General features: G+C 44.1%; 1 protein-coding gene across 1 annotated transcript in view; it reads left to right on the forward strand.

Moving 5' to 3' along the window:
- Positions 1–17,273, forward strand: part of COL18A1 (collagen type XVIII alpha 1 chain) — a 585,697-nt gene that overhangs the window by 73,555 nt on the left and 494,869 nt on the right. The window contains exon 2 of the mRNA XM_033945055.1: positions 4,691–5,235. Coding sequence (XP_033800946.1) covers positions 4,691–5,235 — 545 coding nt within the window. The remainder of the gene's footprint in view (positions 1–4,690; positions 5,236–17,273) is intronic.

A 17,273-nucleotide genomic window follows, 5' to 3' on the forward strand; every position in this document is an offset into this window, starting at 1 on the left:
CTTTAGCTGTTATATCCAACCAAACTGTTTGATCACTACTTCCAAGGTGAGCACCCAATTGAACATCAGAGATACTCTCTCCATTTGTGAGGACCAGATCCAGTATCGCTTTTTCCCTTGTGGGTTCTGTCACCATTTGTCTCAGCATAGCCTCTTGAAAGGCATCCACAATCTCCCTACTTATTTCTGACTCCGCAGACGGAACATTCCAGTCCGCATCCGGCAGGTTGAAATCTCCCAACAGCAGAACCTCCTCTTTACTTCCAACCTTTTGGATATCCACAATCAGATTCTTATCAATTTGCTGCGATTGAGTCAGAGGTCTGTAGACTACACCCACGTAGATAGAAGTTCCATCTTCTCTTTTCAGAGTGATCCATATCGCTTCTTCCTCTCTCCAGGTCCCTTGCATTTCGGTCGCTTGGATATTGATCTTTACATAGAGAGCTATTCCTCCACCTTTTTGACCACCTCTGTCCTTCCTAAAAAGATTATATCCTGGTATGTTTGCATTCCATCCATGTGATTCACTGAACCATGTCTCTGTGATAGCGACAATATCTAGATCTGCCTGTGACATCAGGGCTTGCAGATCATGAACTTTGTTGCTTAGACTGCGAGCATTTGTGGTCATCGCTTTCCAGCTATTTTTCAGCGGTAATCTCCTTTTTCATATAGATTTTTGTTTTGTTTCACTTTTCGTTGCAATACTAAGAAATGAGTTGCTGATATTATTTATGTTGCAATCTTTACTACTATCACATCTTTTCTTTTGCCGGAGGTGGTCTCTATAATTGTCCTTCATACATACACCACCCCCACCTTCTAGTTTAAATGCCTAGAAACATATTGTCTAAATTTCTCTGCAAGGTTTCTTTTTCCTGCTGTAGTAATATGTAGCCCATTAGTCCTGTCCTTCCATGTATTTCCCCATCCTCCTATGTACCTGAAGCCTTCTTGATGACACCAGGCTTTGAGCCATCTATTAAAGTCCTCTGTGTTTTTCACTCTTTGCTTTCCCTTTCCATATGCAGGCAGTATTTCAGAAAAAGCTAAAGTCTTTACAAAAGGTTTCAAACCCTCACCAAGCTCCCGAAAAGCTTTCTGTGCTGCAAGTGTGGAGTTTTTGGCCAGGTCATTTGTTCCCAGATGGATAACAACATCAGTGTTAAAATCCTTAGTTTCTTCCTTAATTATAGTCTGTATTTGCCTGGAACTCATGGTAGCTGAGGATCCTGGAAGACATTTCACTATTTTGGTCTCCTCTCCTTGTGTTCCAAGGTTAATGCCTCTGTTGATGGAATCCCACAACAGTAATAGTTTTCTGTTTTTGGCTTTTTTATTTGTGCTTAGGGTGCGCTTGTTCTCTTGAGTTACCTTGAGAAACTGGGCCTCTTCTCCCTCAAACAGAGGAGAATGAGAGGGGACATGATCGAAACATTCAAGGTACTGAAGGGGATAGACTTAGTAGATAAGGTAGGGAGAACGAGAGGGCACTCTCTAAAGTTGAAAGGGGATAGATTCTGTACAAACGTAAGGAAGTTCTTCTTCACCCAGAGAGTGGTAGAAAACTGGAACGCTTTTCCGTAGTCTGTCAGGAGAAACCACCATCCAGGGATTCAAGACAAAGTTAAACAAGTTCCTGCTGAGCAAGGACGTACGCTGATAGGGCTAGTCTCGTTTTGACTGGAGAACCACCGCCCAGGAGCGGCAATTCTTATGTTCTTATGATAGGGAAAAAGTACTGTATTTTTTGCTCCATAAGACGCACGTGACCATAAGATGCACCCTAGATTTAGAGGAGGAAAGCAAGAAAAAAAAATTCTGAACCAAATTCTCCCTACCAGGCTTTGTACCCAACCTCATACTCCTTGCCAGGTTCTGCACCCTGTCCCTCCTCCCTGCCAGGCTCTGTACCCCAGTGGCATACCTAGCATATGTGACACCCGGGGCCCATCATTTTTTGACACCCCCCATCTGTACGAAAAACATGATTTTTAGTAACAAGCCACATGTCACACATGAGTATCTAGGAAAAGGCAGCATCTTACATACTGCAGTGAGCAGTATAACATCAATACACCCATCGTAAAACTAAACAAGCCAGACTAGTACAGATCAATCCTGCAGTCAAACCTAACAAAAAACCATGTCTTTCGAACACACAGAACACAGAAAACACCTTCGCCTAGTATGGAATATGTAATCACATACCAACCCCTCCCTCTTTTACAAAACTGTAGTGTGGATTTTAGCCACAGTGGTAACGGCTCTGACGCTCATAGAATTCTGAGCATCAGAGCTGCTACCACCACGGCTGGCGCTAAAAAACGCTCCACAGTTTTGTAAAAGGAGGGATAAAATAGAAATACATAGACAAAGGTTAAATTGAACCAGTAAGAAGCTGAACTCTGCATACAGTGCACCACAGAAACAGTGACACGTGTCTCCTAAAGCAATAAATAAATAGAAAATTTTTTTCTACCTTTGTCTTCTGTGGTTTCTGCTTTCCTCATCTTCTTGTAACTCTCTTCCTTCCATCCACTGTCTGCCGTCTCTCTTCCCCTATATGGCATCTTCTCTCCTTCTATGCCCCTTCCAGAAACTGTATGCCTCCCCCTTCCATCTCTCCTTTCACCCCCATTGGTCTGGCAACTCTCTCCTCTACTTCCCTCTCTCACACCTTTCCTCTGCAATCCCTTTCCCTTTTTTCCCTCATTTTCCTTTTCAATTTATTTTCTGCATCTGTCTAGATTACGTTCTTACTACCCTCTCATCAATGTCCTTTTTTTTACTGTCGAGGGATGTTGGGGTGTGTGTTTCTTGGCTGGAGAGATTGGGCATCTCTCCTGCTGGTGGGGTGGGGGTGGGGTTAGTGTCTGCGACGTGGCAGGAGAGAGTGGGCACAAACCTCAATTTGGGTTTTTAAAAAATTATTATTATTTTAATTTGTGTTTTTGGGGGTCTGAGCTGTCAAGCCTTGCTTTCCTGTCAGTGCCTGAGCCAATCAGAGCTTAGGCACTGATCAGAAAGTAAGGCAATGACAGCTCAGACCTGTCAGTAAATTTTGTATGCAAATGACCTAGTTGTACTACATTTGCATGGCAGTATCAGAGACTGCTAGAAAACTCAGAAAAGACCTAGCTAAACTGTTTTGATAATCCGCCACTAAAATACATGCACGCTAAATCAGCTGAAGGCAGATTTTTGTTTTGAGAATCTGGCCCTCAGTATATAGCGCTCGATACAGATTACATTATTTAACTTGCTTTTTCACATCGAGTGTTCACAATGAGCGTTAGCTACCCAGGAGCCTTTACGGACTTTATTCAACATCGTGGTTATCCATATGATTCTCAACTAGCAAAGCATAGGACAACTTGGGCCCCTGAAGAAGGAGTGTTTCTCTGAGACACGGACCGTGTTAGGTCCAGTCCCCATGCACGCGAGAGCTTTCTTTTGGAAAATATTTTACTGATTTTCAATAAAGTTCCTACAACTTGTACATTGTTTTCTGCAATCTTTTTTTTTGTTTTTGGTCTTACCTGCTCATTGCAGACTCGTTGGATTTTTCTTTGTTTCCCCTATCTTGCCTTTTTTCACCAAACTTTTCAAACCACCCTTGTATATAAAGACAAACTGCAGATTTCACAGTACACCCTGAAGAAAGCCATAGAATGAAGGCTGAAATGTTGGTTCTACCTTCCAGACGCAGTGAGACATGGACAACTACAACGATTACTATGGTTGTTCGGGTCTTGCTATATCTGAGAAAATGGAACTGTCATTTCAGCTACAGTATCATTCTGTGGCTTTCTTCAGGGTGTGCTTTTAGGCCTGAAGTTTCTCTTTATTTATGTAGTGGGTTCTCAAACCTGATTGTTGGGGGATGAGTTGGAGGATTATATTGGTGTAATTTTTGTTTTTTTTATTCTGGAAAGCAGGAAAATTTGTTGGTACAATTTAAACTGAGGAAGGCAGTAGATTTTGATTGGAAATTTAGGCAGGAAAGTCTGTTGGCCACAAATTTGAATTTTAGCAGGAAAAATTGAAGTATTAAAGTTTGTTGGAACAGTTCTGATTCTGTGTATGTGTTTGGGGGGGGGGGGTAGTCTATAAATGTTTCCCTCCCCCTCTGAGTTTCAGAAGTGACTTACAGAATCCCCCTGCCCTGAGTCAGAATTATTCCAACAAGCTTTTCTCTCCAAAATATCCCACCTTCTTGAGTTTAAATTCTTCCAACAAATTGTCCCATCTCCTAAAATCAAAAACACTGCTCCACTGAAACTACCCACCTCAAACCCCAACCAATCGAGTTTGAGCTCACAATTTATAAAGACAAACTGCAGATCTGATGAAAGCCAAAGCACAACGGCTAGAGTCTTTTCCACTTAGGAAGTAGTAAGACCTGGACAGCTGCAACAACTATTCTGTGTAGTTTTCCAGATTAAAGTACGTAATAAAACATTCTTTTGTTTGTGCACACAAATTTTTCCACAGATAGGATGTGCATACATAAGAGTGTGAAATTATTAACAAATATACAAAAATTGGGAATATGTAAAAAAAAAAAAATACAAGCACTAATCATGATTGTTTTGGCCATGCACATCCCTGAAGTTCAAATAGTCCACTGATGCAGTTTGCTCAATCTACAGTATCATGAACATGTTTTTCTCCTCTTTTCCAGCTAATTCGAATGCAGATGTTGGCCTCTTACAGCTGATTGGAGACCCACCACCAGACCAAATTACAAAAATCTTTGGTCCTGACAACAGTCCTGGATATGTTTTTGGACCGGATGCCAACACGGGACAGGTGGCACGATACCATCTACCAAGCCCATTCTTCAGAGACTTCTCGCTGCTCTTCCATGTGCAGCCTACTACCAATAATTCAGGCATGCTCTTTGCTATCACAGATGCATCACAGTCCATTGTATACATTGGTGTAAAGCTTTCTGAAGTCAGGAGTGGGAAGCAGCAGATAATCTTTTACTATACAGAGCCGGGCTCTCAAGTCTCTTATGCAGCTGCAACCTTTAATGTGCCATCACTGGTGAATCGTTGGACACGCTTTGCAATTGGTGTGGAGGATGAGGAGGTGGTGCTGTACATGGACTGTGAGGAGTTTGATAGAATGCACTTTGAGCGTTCACCTGATGAGATGGAATTGGAAGACGGTTCTGGTCTTTTTGTTGCCCAGGCTGGAGGCGCTGACCCTGATAAATATCAGGTACATGTTCCACACTTGGAAATATTTTTACATTCAGTTAATGCGATGTATATAATTTATGTGGTTCTGTGTAATATGCAGCAAAATTGTAAGTTAAAATATGAAAATGGCTTCAAAGGGATAAGTGAATGTGGTAAAGAAAAAAAGTATCTTCTTCATTGAGACTTTCTTTACACTGCCACCTCTCCCACTCTTTCTGGAGGTTTACTTTACCTTTTCTCTCGCCACCAGGCTGTGCCTACTATTCCTCTTCCTCTCCTCTGGATTATTACCTCCCTTCTTAGTCCTCTCTCAGATAAAGAGTACTGGGCCAAAGCTGTACCTTTGATCGAGGTGTATTCCTTTTTTCTGCACTTCATCTCACTATCCTTTTAGTGGAGTAGCAAGGGACTGCAGTTGTACTCTGCCAGCTCTCATACTGAGGTCTATTGTATTGAGATACAGCTACATTCTGTCTCTTCAGTCCATAAGACTGGCAAATCTTGCTGTCTAATCAGCAGTAGAAATGACAAGAGTGATTTTTCCCAACCTTTTCGTGAGTCAGCTATAGCCCTCCCTCCTATGGGAGAAGCACTCTATAGCATGGGGAATGTTACAGTAATGAGTGTTTCTAATGCAATAGACACATCATTCTTGAACTTGAGGTTTGTGTATCTCTGATCATGATATTTGATGTAGAAAACAGTTTCATTTACATTTTTATGCTCTGCCTCCCATCACTGGGCTATCCTGTAATTGCTCAGTTTTACTCTCTACATGCTAGATGGTAAGATCCTGTCTGTTCTGCTCATGTTTATTTTTCTTGTAATTTCAGGTTTTTATTTGGTTGTGAGGCTTTTTGGTGCTGCAGAGGATCCCAGTTACAGGACACCTCTGGCTGCAAGAGAGCTCAGACTCTAAGGGCAGTACTCTGTAGCCAAGAAGCTTGGTTAGCCTGCATTACTAGTTTGGGAGCTCAGGGACTATTCCCTTAGGAGCAAGGCTTGCTCCAAGTTTTGTCAGCAGAGATCTGGAGCGCAGGCTGAGAGACCTCATGGTAGTTTTTTTTTTTTTACCAGGATCGGATGCTGACCAAGTTCCGGTGGGGGGCTGAGGTCTCAGTCTGAATGGTAGGACTGAGGAACAGTCTGAAGGAGCAAATTATTTGGGTTTCCTTGGTGTCTGAGGCAGTGGTTCTCTGGCTGCAGTTTCAGCCTTGGCAACTCCCAGCACCTGTATGGCACAGTGAATTCAGGTTGTAATAGCCTATGAGAGAAATTGGGGAGGAGGAAGAGCTTCTAAAAGTTGTTTTTAAAGGGTTCTGGGACTAGGGACAGTCCCCCCCTCTAAAATCCTATTTCCTGAATTTTCTGACCCCTTATTTAGTCCCATGGACCATTTTGATGCTAAAATCGCTGTTGTGTCCATCTTGAATTTCCAGATTTTAGCATAAAAGCCTCTATCTGCCTCAAAACAACTTAATTTGGCTCAAAGTTGCACTTGGTGTTTTCCTCAGGCCAGAATACTCAGGATTCATTCCAGATTTGTGCTGGACGGCTGGTCAAGGACCATCCGTCCCGTGTGCTGCACAGCAAGTGAGGGGGGTGGGAGCAACTGACAGCCTCACCTGGTCCCTCTGGTGGTATGAGGGCCCAGATGACTTGAGTTACAGGTCAAAAATCCTGATTGGAGCTGGGAAATGGTGAAAGTGCATCCCCAGCGTAGTGCAGCTGTACTGCTGCTGCTACTACTACTATTACTACTGTGTTAGGTGCCATCAACTTGTGTTCGAGTCCTAGTAACTTAATGAATTACAGGTCTAAAAAGAGAACGGTTGTGCTAGTCTAGTATGTAAATTATGTTGTAAACGGTATAGAAATTTTTAAAATAAAATAAATAAGGTCCTCCAGCGTCATTCGCATGGGTACTGAAGGAACTTAGGGAAGTTCTAGTGGCTCCGCTGATTGACCTTTTCAATGAGTCTCTAGAGTCGAGAGTGATACTAGAGAAGGGCGGACGTGGTCCCACTACACAAAAGTGGAAGTAAGGAAGAAGTAGGGAATTACAGGCCAGTAAATCTGACTTTTGTGTTTAAGCAAATTAATGAAAACGCTTTTAAAGCAGAGAATGGTGAAGTTTCTGGAATTACAGGACCGGAGGCAATATGGATTCACCAGAGTTAGACAAATCTGATTAGTTTCTTTGACTGGGTGACCAGAGAAATGGACATAGGGAGTGCACTATGTGTGGTAGATTTAGATTTTAGCAAAGCCTTTGACAGTGTTCCATACAGACGTCTAATAAATAAATGTACTCTTCCCCCTCCCCATTGGCGGTTTCGACACTCGCGATTTCACATATTCACAATTTTTTGCCTCTCTCCAGCCTTCCTCCCGGCATCCCGGCCTTACCTGGTGGTCTAGCGGGCTTTCGGAGCTACGCTCTTGCCCCGTATAGATCGCCAATAAGAAATGGCTGCCGTGAGCTCCCGTCGTAGTTTCGAGAGACTACGGGAACTCACGGCAGTCATTTTCTATTGGCGATCTGCATGGGGTAGGAGTGTAGAAATATCGCTCCTGCCCAAAAGCCTGGCAGACCACCAGGTAAGGCCAGGATGCCAGGGGGAAGGTGGGAGGGAGGCGGAGGTGGGTCAGAGCCGGATGAGAAGATATGCACGGTTTTTCTCAATTCGCGGTCTGGCTCTGCCCCTATCCCACGTGAATACGGAGGGAGAAGTGTAGTGATCTCGGAATGGGTCCCAAAGTGACGGGCTAGGTTAAGAACTGGTTGAGTGGGAGGCAAAAGAGAATAGTGATCAGTGGAGATCGCTCTGAGGAAAGGGATGCCTCAAGGTCATGTGCCTCAAGGTTCTGTTCTTGAGCCTGTTGTTTTTAACATTTTTATAAACGATATTGCTGAAGGGCTTTCGGGTAAGATTTTTATCCCAGGACAAGCAGACAGCATATTCTTACACATTGTAGTTGTCACCGACGGAGCCCCACTAGGAACATTTGAAAAGTGAATCACAACTTTAAGTTTAGAAAGTTCACGATCAGCCCGCACCGATTGTGCATGAGTGCCTTCCCGCCCGATGTAGGTCCCTTCAGTTTCTTAGTTTCTGCAGAGCTAAGAAGTCGCGTGCAACGTTCGTTGAGAATTTTTTTTTTTTTCACTGCCTTCCCGCTCTCATGGTTTGTGACTTTTTGTCAGTGTTTTCTTCTCTTTTTCCTCTTCTAAAAAAAAAAAAAAAGTGAGAATAACCTTCTTTTTTCTTTTGCCGTTGTGGGCTTTTGGCCCAGCGGGGTTTTCTGAATTCCTTTCACCATTGAATTTGATTTTTCAACAGTGGTCTTCCTGTCCATGTCCTTCCTGCCGACAGGTTTCAAAAAGTGTCGCTGTGCTCGGGCTATATCTGTGACCAGTCCTCACTTCTAGTGCCTCCAGTGTCTGGAGCCCGAGCACCGTCCCGAGTCATGCTCTCGCTGCACTTCCTTTCAGAAGTGCACCTTAAATAACCGCTTACTTCAACAAAAGCAGCTTTTCGGCGCCTTAATGAAAGCGGAGCCGACAACCAAGACGACACCGAGATCTTCAACTACGGTGGAGCCATCAACTTTAACCCCTTTAACCATGTCTCTAGGTAAGCTGGCTAAGAAGCCTTCCACTTTTCCCTCCGGGACACAGGTCAAAGCTGCATTGAGCCAGGTCATGCCGACCTTGCGTAAGTCCTGTAAATGCACGGCACTGATATTGGTGAGTTCCTCTACTTCGGCCTCCTCATCCCCGAACCGTGTAGTTAAGCCACCCATACTGGTAAAAAAGCAAATGGTACCGGCCCTCTCCCTTAAGCAGAAGATTGACAACCTGCTAAGGGAAGAACTAGGGGAGCATTTTCATCTGTTGGTACCATCTCCGCTTGTGCAGATGTCGGCACCGACTCTCCAGGAACCAGTACAGTTTGAGTTGCTCAAGGCACTGACCTCTCCTGTAACTACTACTCCCCCCATACAGACATCCTCGACACCGGAGTCAAGCATTCCATCAATTCAGCATCGGTCCTCCTCAGCTACATCCCGGGAGGCTATACCGGCATGGTCAGGCAAGGTCTCACTCAAGTCTAAACACCTTGAGGCTTTGACACCGAGCCGTTGATACCGATCCCACTATTCATCTTCTCTGTTAAGAGATTCTGATTTATTGGGCGATTCCGAGCCAGAGCTACCATCTTCTACAGAAGAGGATTCTTCTGCTTCCCCTCGACGTTCACCTACCAGAGCCTTTTCTCCTTCAGAGAAACTTTCCTTCTCCAGGTTTATGTGCCAGATGGCAAAAGACCTGGATATTCCTTTGGAAGCTGACTCCAAATACAGCAAGGAATATTTGGAAACTCTTGATTTTGACTTTCCTCCTAAGGAAATGCTGAAGCTTCCTCTCCATGTCATCCTTAGAGAGACTTTCTACTATAACTTTGAGACTCCACTTTCTGTACCAGTGGCCCCCCAAATGTTGGAATCTCTTTACAAAGTAGTACCATTGCCGGGTTTTGATAAGCCTCAATTGCCTCATGAGTCCCTCATAGTTGAGTCCACATTGAAAAAAATCTTCTGGGGCCAGTGTGTATGCATCCGTTCCTCCTGGTGGAGAGGGTAGAACAGTAGACAAGTTTGGCAGCCGCCTCTACCAAACCTCAATGTTGATGAACAGGACGGGAAATTACAACTCATCAAACAGTTCTCCTCTTTCCAAAAATACATCCCTGCACGTAAAGCCAAGAATTTTTAGTACCTTGTCTCTATTGTCCTACAGCTTCGTAAATATATGGTGAGATCCGCTTATGACACTTTTGAACTCACCTCTCGATTGGTGGCTATGTTGGTGGCAATGAAACATCTTGCATGGTTGCGTGTTTCAGACCTCGACGTTAACAACCAAGACTGTCTGGCCAATGCTCTATGCCTTGGTTATGAACTGTTTGGAGACTCTATCGACACTGCCACACAAAAGCTCTCTGCTCACGAAACCAGATGGGATGTGCTGGTGAAACCTAAAAAGAAACCTCCACCTGCTCACCCTTTTAAATATGCTTCTTCGTACCAGCGCAGATATAATGCAAAGGCTCCTGCTCCTCCTCCACCTCGTAGGCAGAAACAGCCCTGTCAACAGCCTAAACAACTGGCTGCTCCTCAAAAGCCTGCACAGCCTTTTTGACATGTTACTTCAGAACATAGCCATCATTCCTCTACTCCAATCTTTGTCTCAGCCAATTGTGAGGTGACTTCAGATTTATATCAATCGCTGGGAGCTCATTACATCAGATCTTTGGGTCCTCAACATCATTTGTCAGGGTTATGTTATTCATTTTCACACCCTTCCTCCCGATCATCCTTCAAGAGATTCCGCTTTAAACCTGACATAGTCCTCTCTAGTACTCCAAGAGGTTCAATCCCTACTTCTCAGTGCCATTGAGGAAGTCCCTCCCTCTCAGCATGATCAAGGATTTTACTCCCGATACTTCTTGGATCCAAAGAAGACGGGGGGGGGGGGAGGGGGGGGACTGTGATCCATTCTGGATCTCAGAGCTCTCAACAAATATCTTGTCAAGGAGAAGTTCCGAATGCTTTCTCTGGCCCTTCTATATCCCCTATTGGCTCAGAACAAATGGCTATGCTCTCTGGACCTAAAGAAAGCCTCCACGCATATACCAATCCATCCGGCTTCCAGGAAATACCTTTGATTCCAGATCAGTCACCATCACTACTAGTACAAAGTCCTTCCGTTCGGCCTGGCATCTTCTCCCAGAGTCTTCATGAAGTGTTTTATTGTAGTAGCAGCAGCCCTCCGATCCCAAGGTCTCCAGGTGTTCCCTTATTTGGATGACTGGTTGATCAAGGCTTCATCGTCTCAAGAGGTGGCTCTGGCGACGGCTCACACCATTTCTAACTTCAAGCCTTTGGCTTCGAAATCAATTTCCCAAAGTCCAAACTGCAGCTGACTCAACGTCTCCAGTTCATCGGGGCTATTCAAGATACTATTCTTATGAGGGCATTTCTTCCTTCAGATCACCTAACCGCTCTACTTCATCTCTGTCAGCGGATGTTTCAGCTCCAGACAATCTCAGCGAGGCGCATGATGGTTCTCCTGGGCCATGTGGCCCGAACAGTTCATGTCACCCCAAATGCCAGACTGCATCTTTGCACTCCTCAGTAAGCCCTCGCTTCTCAGTGGTCTCAGGCGACAGATCCACTCTCACAGAATATCTCTTTAACCTCATCTCTTCTGCAGTCACTCCATTGGTGGATGACCTCCTCCAATCTATCCAGAGGTCTCCTTTTCCATCTTCCTCCTCATCAGCCGGTGCTCACAACGGATGCTTCTCCATACGCCTGGGGGGTGCACATGAGCGATCTTCAGACACAAGGTCATTCGACTGCCACAGAGCGCAAATTTCACATCAGCTTGCTGGAGCTCAGAGCGATGTTTTATGCACTGAAAATTTTCCAACATCTTCTAAACAATCAAGTCCTCCTTCGCATGGGCAATCAAGTAGCAATGCACTACATAAACAAGCAAGGAGGCACGGGCTCTCTTCTACATTGTCAAGACGCTCAAAAGATTTGGCTTTGGGCAACCACCCTTAACCTTTTCTTGAGGGCAGTCTACATACATGGCGAGCAGAATTCCTTGGCAGACTACCTCAGCAGAATTCTTCAGCCTCACAACTGGACACTTAGCTCGATGTCCCTTCTGTCCATCTTCTCACAATGGGGCACTTCTCAAGTGGACTTGTTTGCGGCTCCCCACAATTACAAGTTGCCCAGTTCTGCTCCAGACTTTACTCTCCTCACCTTCTGGAAGTGGATGCATTTCTCCTGGATTGGAAGCGGATGTATTTCCTCCTACTCCTCTCATCTTGAAAACTTTGTTCATACTGAAGCAGGAATCAGCCACCATGATACTCATAGCTTCTCGGTGGCCCAGACAACATTGGTTCTCCCTTCTACTTCAACTCAACACCAGGGAGCCCATACTGCTTCCAATTTTTGCTCCTCTGCTTACACAGAATCAAGGAAATCTTCTTCATCCCAACCTGCAATCGTTACACCTGACAGCTTGGTATCTCTCATGCTGACTTCATTACCTCTTTCTCAGCCCATGTGCACTATTATTGACGCCTCCAGGAAACTGTCCACTCAACAATGTTACCAACAAAAGTGGACTTGGTTTTCTTCCTGGTGTCTCCGTCATCATCATCATGATCCAACTTCCTTGTCAGTGGAGGTGGTCTTGGATTATCTTCTCCATCTGTCTGACTCTGGTCTTAAGTCTATGTCTATCAGAGTCCGTCTCAATGCTATTACAGCTTTTCATATGCCAATCGAGGGAAAACCTCTTACTGCCCATCCTTTGGTCTCCAGATTCATGGAAGGGCTTTTCAATGTAAAACTACCTCTCAAGCCTCCTCCTGTAGTCTGGGACCTTAATGTAGTTCTTTCCAGCTTAATGAAGCCACCATTTGAACCAATGGCCACAGCTCATCTCAAGTTTCTCACCTGGAAAGTGGTTTTTCTCATTGCCCTTACCTCTGTACGGAGGTTCAGTGAGTTACAAGCCTTGATGGCAGATCTACCTTTCACAGTTTTTCACCATGACAAAGTGGTTCTGTGCACTCGCCCAAAGTTTCTTCTGAAAGTTGTTACGGAGTTCTATCTCAATTAGTCGATTGTTCTCCCAGTTTTTTCACCAAGCCTCACTCTCATACTGGAGAAACAGTGCTACACACTCTGGACTGTAAACGTGCTGTGGCCTATTATATCGACAGGACAAAGTCACATAGGACATCTTCCCAACTGTTCCTCTCATTTGATACTAATAAGTTGGGGCATCCTGTTTCCAAAAGAACTCTTTCCAACTGGTTAGCTCCCTGTATATCATTCTGTCTTCACTCGGACTGGTCTGCCTCTGGAGAGTTGTGTCACAGCTCACAAAGTACGACCTATGGCAGCTTCTGTTGCTTTCCTTTGATCCACTTCTATTGAGGGAATCTGTAAAGCTGCTACCTGATCCTCAATTTATGCATTCACTTCACATTACTGTCTGGAAACTTTTTGCAGAAGGGATGGGCACTTCGGCCAGTCAGTATTACAAAATTTATTTTCTTAAAGGCCAAACTCTCCTACCATTCCTTTCTAGTTAGCTTGGAGGTAACCCATGTGAGAATATGCTGCCTGCTTGTCCTTGGATAAAACACAGTTACTTACCGTTACAGGTGTTATCCAGGGACAACAGGCAGATATTCTCACAACCCACCCACCTCCCTGTAAGGTTTAGCCCCCCAAATGTAAGGTTTTTAGGGGTAATGTTGAGGCGGCCTTACAATCTGTCAGGTCCCGGGTTCAATACCGTCGCAGAAGATTCAGTAGGGAGTAAAATCAAATGACAAACACAGCCAGAAGTGATTACATAGAGAATATATATTGTGCAGAAATAAGCTAAATATTACAGAAAAGCAGAATTTATAAAGATACATCAAGCATTACAATTGTAGAAATAAGCTTTACAAATACAGAGACTGCTTCTGTGCTCTTGTGAATGAGAGGGAAAAGACAGCTTCCTGAATAGGTGCTGTGAGGACAAAGAAAGAGAGACAGGTAGAGAGAAAAAGCGGATCGTGGTGATGTTCCAAGCTTCGGGTTCCAGAGAGAGAGAAAGAGAGCGGGGGGAGTTCTAATCTCTCATTTTCATACATTTGAGGCTTGTTCTAAAAATAGAATTTATTGAAATTAAGTACCCCTGTCTTTTGTAAACTATTTGAAACAATGGTGAATAAGGCGAGTGAGATGTGAGAGACTGGTGAAGAATAGAGGGAGAACCTGTCCCTTACAGACTGGCGTCTAATGTAATTTCCAGTATGCCTCTGACAATGGTTTTTGACTAATCTTAGCTATCTATGCTAGCTCATGCACCAAGCATGTATATCTTAAGCTGTCCATCTTAAGCACCAGACATTAACACATCTTAACACCTCTTCGCTGCAAGGTCCTTTGTTACCTTTAAGCACTGATTTCATTTAGGCTAGCTTAGGCTGTTTTCAATGACATGCCCTAAGGTCAGACATGAATGATATGATCTCCCATAGGCCTTTGCTGACATTGGTTAGGCCAACCGAAAATGCTGAGGCTGATATTCCCCTGGTTGGCTTCTTAGCTGGCTTATCTTACCTGAAGGGACCACGCGCCTACGTTGGGTGCGAAGGCATTCGTGCATGTGTGGTGCGGGCTGATCGCGAACTTTATAAACTTAAAGTTGCGATTCACTTTTCAAGTGTCAGTTACGGGGCTCTGTTGGTGACGTCACCCATGTGTGAGAATATCTGCCTGCTGTCCATGGATAACACCTATTAAGGTTAGAAACTATGCTGCCTCTGCAGATGATACCAAAATCTGCAATAGAGTAGACACACCGGATGGTGTGAATAACATGAAGAAAGACCTGACAAAGCTTGAGGAATGGTCTGAAATTTGGCAGCTGAAATTAATTTCTAAGAAATGCAAGGTCATGCATTTGGGCTGCAAAAACCGAGGGAGCGGTACAGTTTAGGGGGGTTAAGAACTTGTGTACGACAGAAGAGCGGGACTTTGTGTGATTGTATATGATGATCTTAAGGTGGACAGACAAGTTAAAAAGGTGACAGTGAAAGCTAGAAGGATGCTAGGGTGCATAGGACGAGGTATGGCCAGTAGGAAAAAGGAGGTATTGATGCCCCTGTATAAGACTTTGATGAGACCTCATTTAGAATATTGTGTACAATTCTGGAGGCTGCACCTTTAAAAAGATATAAAAAGGATGGAGTTTGTCCAGAGGAAGGCTACTAAAATGGTGTGTGGTCTTCGTCATAAGATATATGTGGTCAGACTTAAAGAGCTCAATTTGTATACTTTGGAGGAAAGGCGGGAGAGGGGAGATATGATAGAGATGTTTAAATACCTATGTGATATAAATGCGCATGAGTTGAGTCTCATTTGAAAGGAAGCTCTGGAATGAGAGGGCATAGGATGAAGTTAAGAGGTGATAGGCTCAGGAGTAATCTAAGGAAATACTTTTTTACAGAAAGGGTGGTGGATGTATGGAACATCTCCCGGAAGAGGTGGTGAAGATGAGACTGTGTCTGAATTCAAGAAATCCTAGGACAGGCAAGTGGGTTTCTTAGAGAGAGGAAGAGATAATAGTTACTGCGGATGGACCATTTGGCCTTTATCTGCCTTCATGTTTCTATGTTTCTGTGTAACATGTTCAGCGATCTGATTGCAGGTCGTCTTCTTCGCCTGGTTCCTTCGATCTTCCCAAACATAATATCCTTCTTTAATGATCTCTCTCTTTTGACAGTGTGACCAAAATAAGACAGTTGTAACTTCATTATTTGGGCTTTGAGTGACATCAATTTGCTAGTTCTTCTGGTGGTTCATGGCATGCTTAAAATCCTTCTCCAGCACCAGAGCTCAAATGAGTCAATCTTCTTTCTGTCTTGTTTCCAGCTTTCTCATACGTAATTGACCACTGAGAAAATGAGTGCATGGACAAGTCTGATCTTCATTTGGAGTGTTATTTCCTTGCTTTTATTGAAGAGTAACCAAGTGCTCTTCTGCAGAGTATTTCTTCCCTGCTAGTTGCTTCTATGTTTACGAAAGAGCCCAGGAAATTTAAATCCTTTACAACTTCTATTCTATTGCCTTTAAGCTCAAAATCTTCATCATTTTCTGTGTTCATGGTCTTCGTCCTATTTATGTTCAGTTCTAATCTCATGTTACTTTCGGCTTTGACTTTTCTCAGTAGATACAGCATGTCTTCGTTGCTACTGGTGATGAGCATTGTATCATCTACATAGCGCAGGTTGTTTATATTTCGGCCACCAACTTTGAAACCGATGCTCTTTTCTTCCAAATTTGCTTTTCTGAAGATGGCTTTTCCATAAAGGTTGAACAGGTAAGGTGACACAAGATGCATCCTTGCCTGACACCACGTTTTATTGGAAACCAATTAGTGTTGCCATATTCTGTTCTCACTGCAGCTTCTTGATTTTCGTAGAGGCTCTTTATCAGCTGAATTATGTGTTTGGGTATTCCCATTTGTGTTAGAGTTCTCCATAGTTTAATGTGATCCACACAGTCAAAGGCTTTACTGTAGTCGATGAAGCAAAAGTGTAGGGCAATGTATCTCAAACTGTGTGCCTCCTGAGATTCTAAGTGTGCCACGACACACTGAGGAGGAAGAGAGGTGCCTGAAGCCTATTTCCCCACGCAGTACAGCGCCAGCGCTGCCTGATTCGCTGAAGGCCTGCATGTTTCCCCTTTCTCTTTAGTGGCCTCCAGCTTCCCCCCTGGCCTCCCGGTCTCACCTTTAAAGCTAATTACAGCAGCCTGCAGAGGATCGCCGGTCGGTAAAATGATTTTATTTTCAATATAGTGATTGAAATGTGTCAGTTTTGAGAATTTATATCTGCTGTGTATATAAAAAATGAATGGAAAAAAATTGCATTACAATTAGTAAAGGGGATGGGATCTGGGGCAGAGCTTGGGTGGGCCTAGGGAGGTCTGTGGTTGGGGTACTCAGTTGATATTTGTTAGACTTAGAGGGTACTTAGCTTGAAGTAGTTGAGAAACACTGCTGTAGGCAATCAGCTGATGCCAGTGCCTCTCATTCTCTCCGGCCCTCTTCCCTGCTGGCACCCTCTACTGGCATCTCAGGGTCCATCTGGAGGGCCTCTGCACATGCGCGGACGTCGATGTGATGTTGTCATGCATATGCGTGATGTCATCACAGCGACCTCCGTGCACTTCTGGTGCCTCAAGCTGTGGCCACTATCTTTAGTGTGCCCCGGCTCGAGAAAATTTGAGACACTCTGGTATAGGGGCTTTTGGTATTCTTTGCTCTTCTCTAATATCCATCTAACATTGGCAATAATGTCTCTTGTTCCTCTACCTTTTCTGAAACCAGCCTGAATTTCAAGTAACGCTTGCTCAACGTACGATTGTAGCCTTTGTTGTATTATTTTCAGCAATATT

The sequence above is a fragment of the Geotrypetes seraphini genome, chromosome 5 (genome assembly GCF_902459505.1).
Source record: "Geotrypetes seraphini chromosome 5, aGeoSer1.1, whole genome shotgun sequence".
NCBI lineage: Eukaryota > Metazoa > Chordata > Amphibia > Gymnophiona > Dermophiidae > Geotrypetes > Geotrypetes seraphini.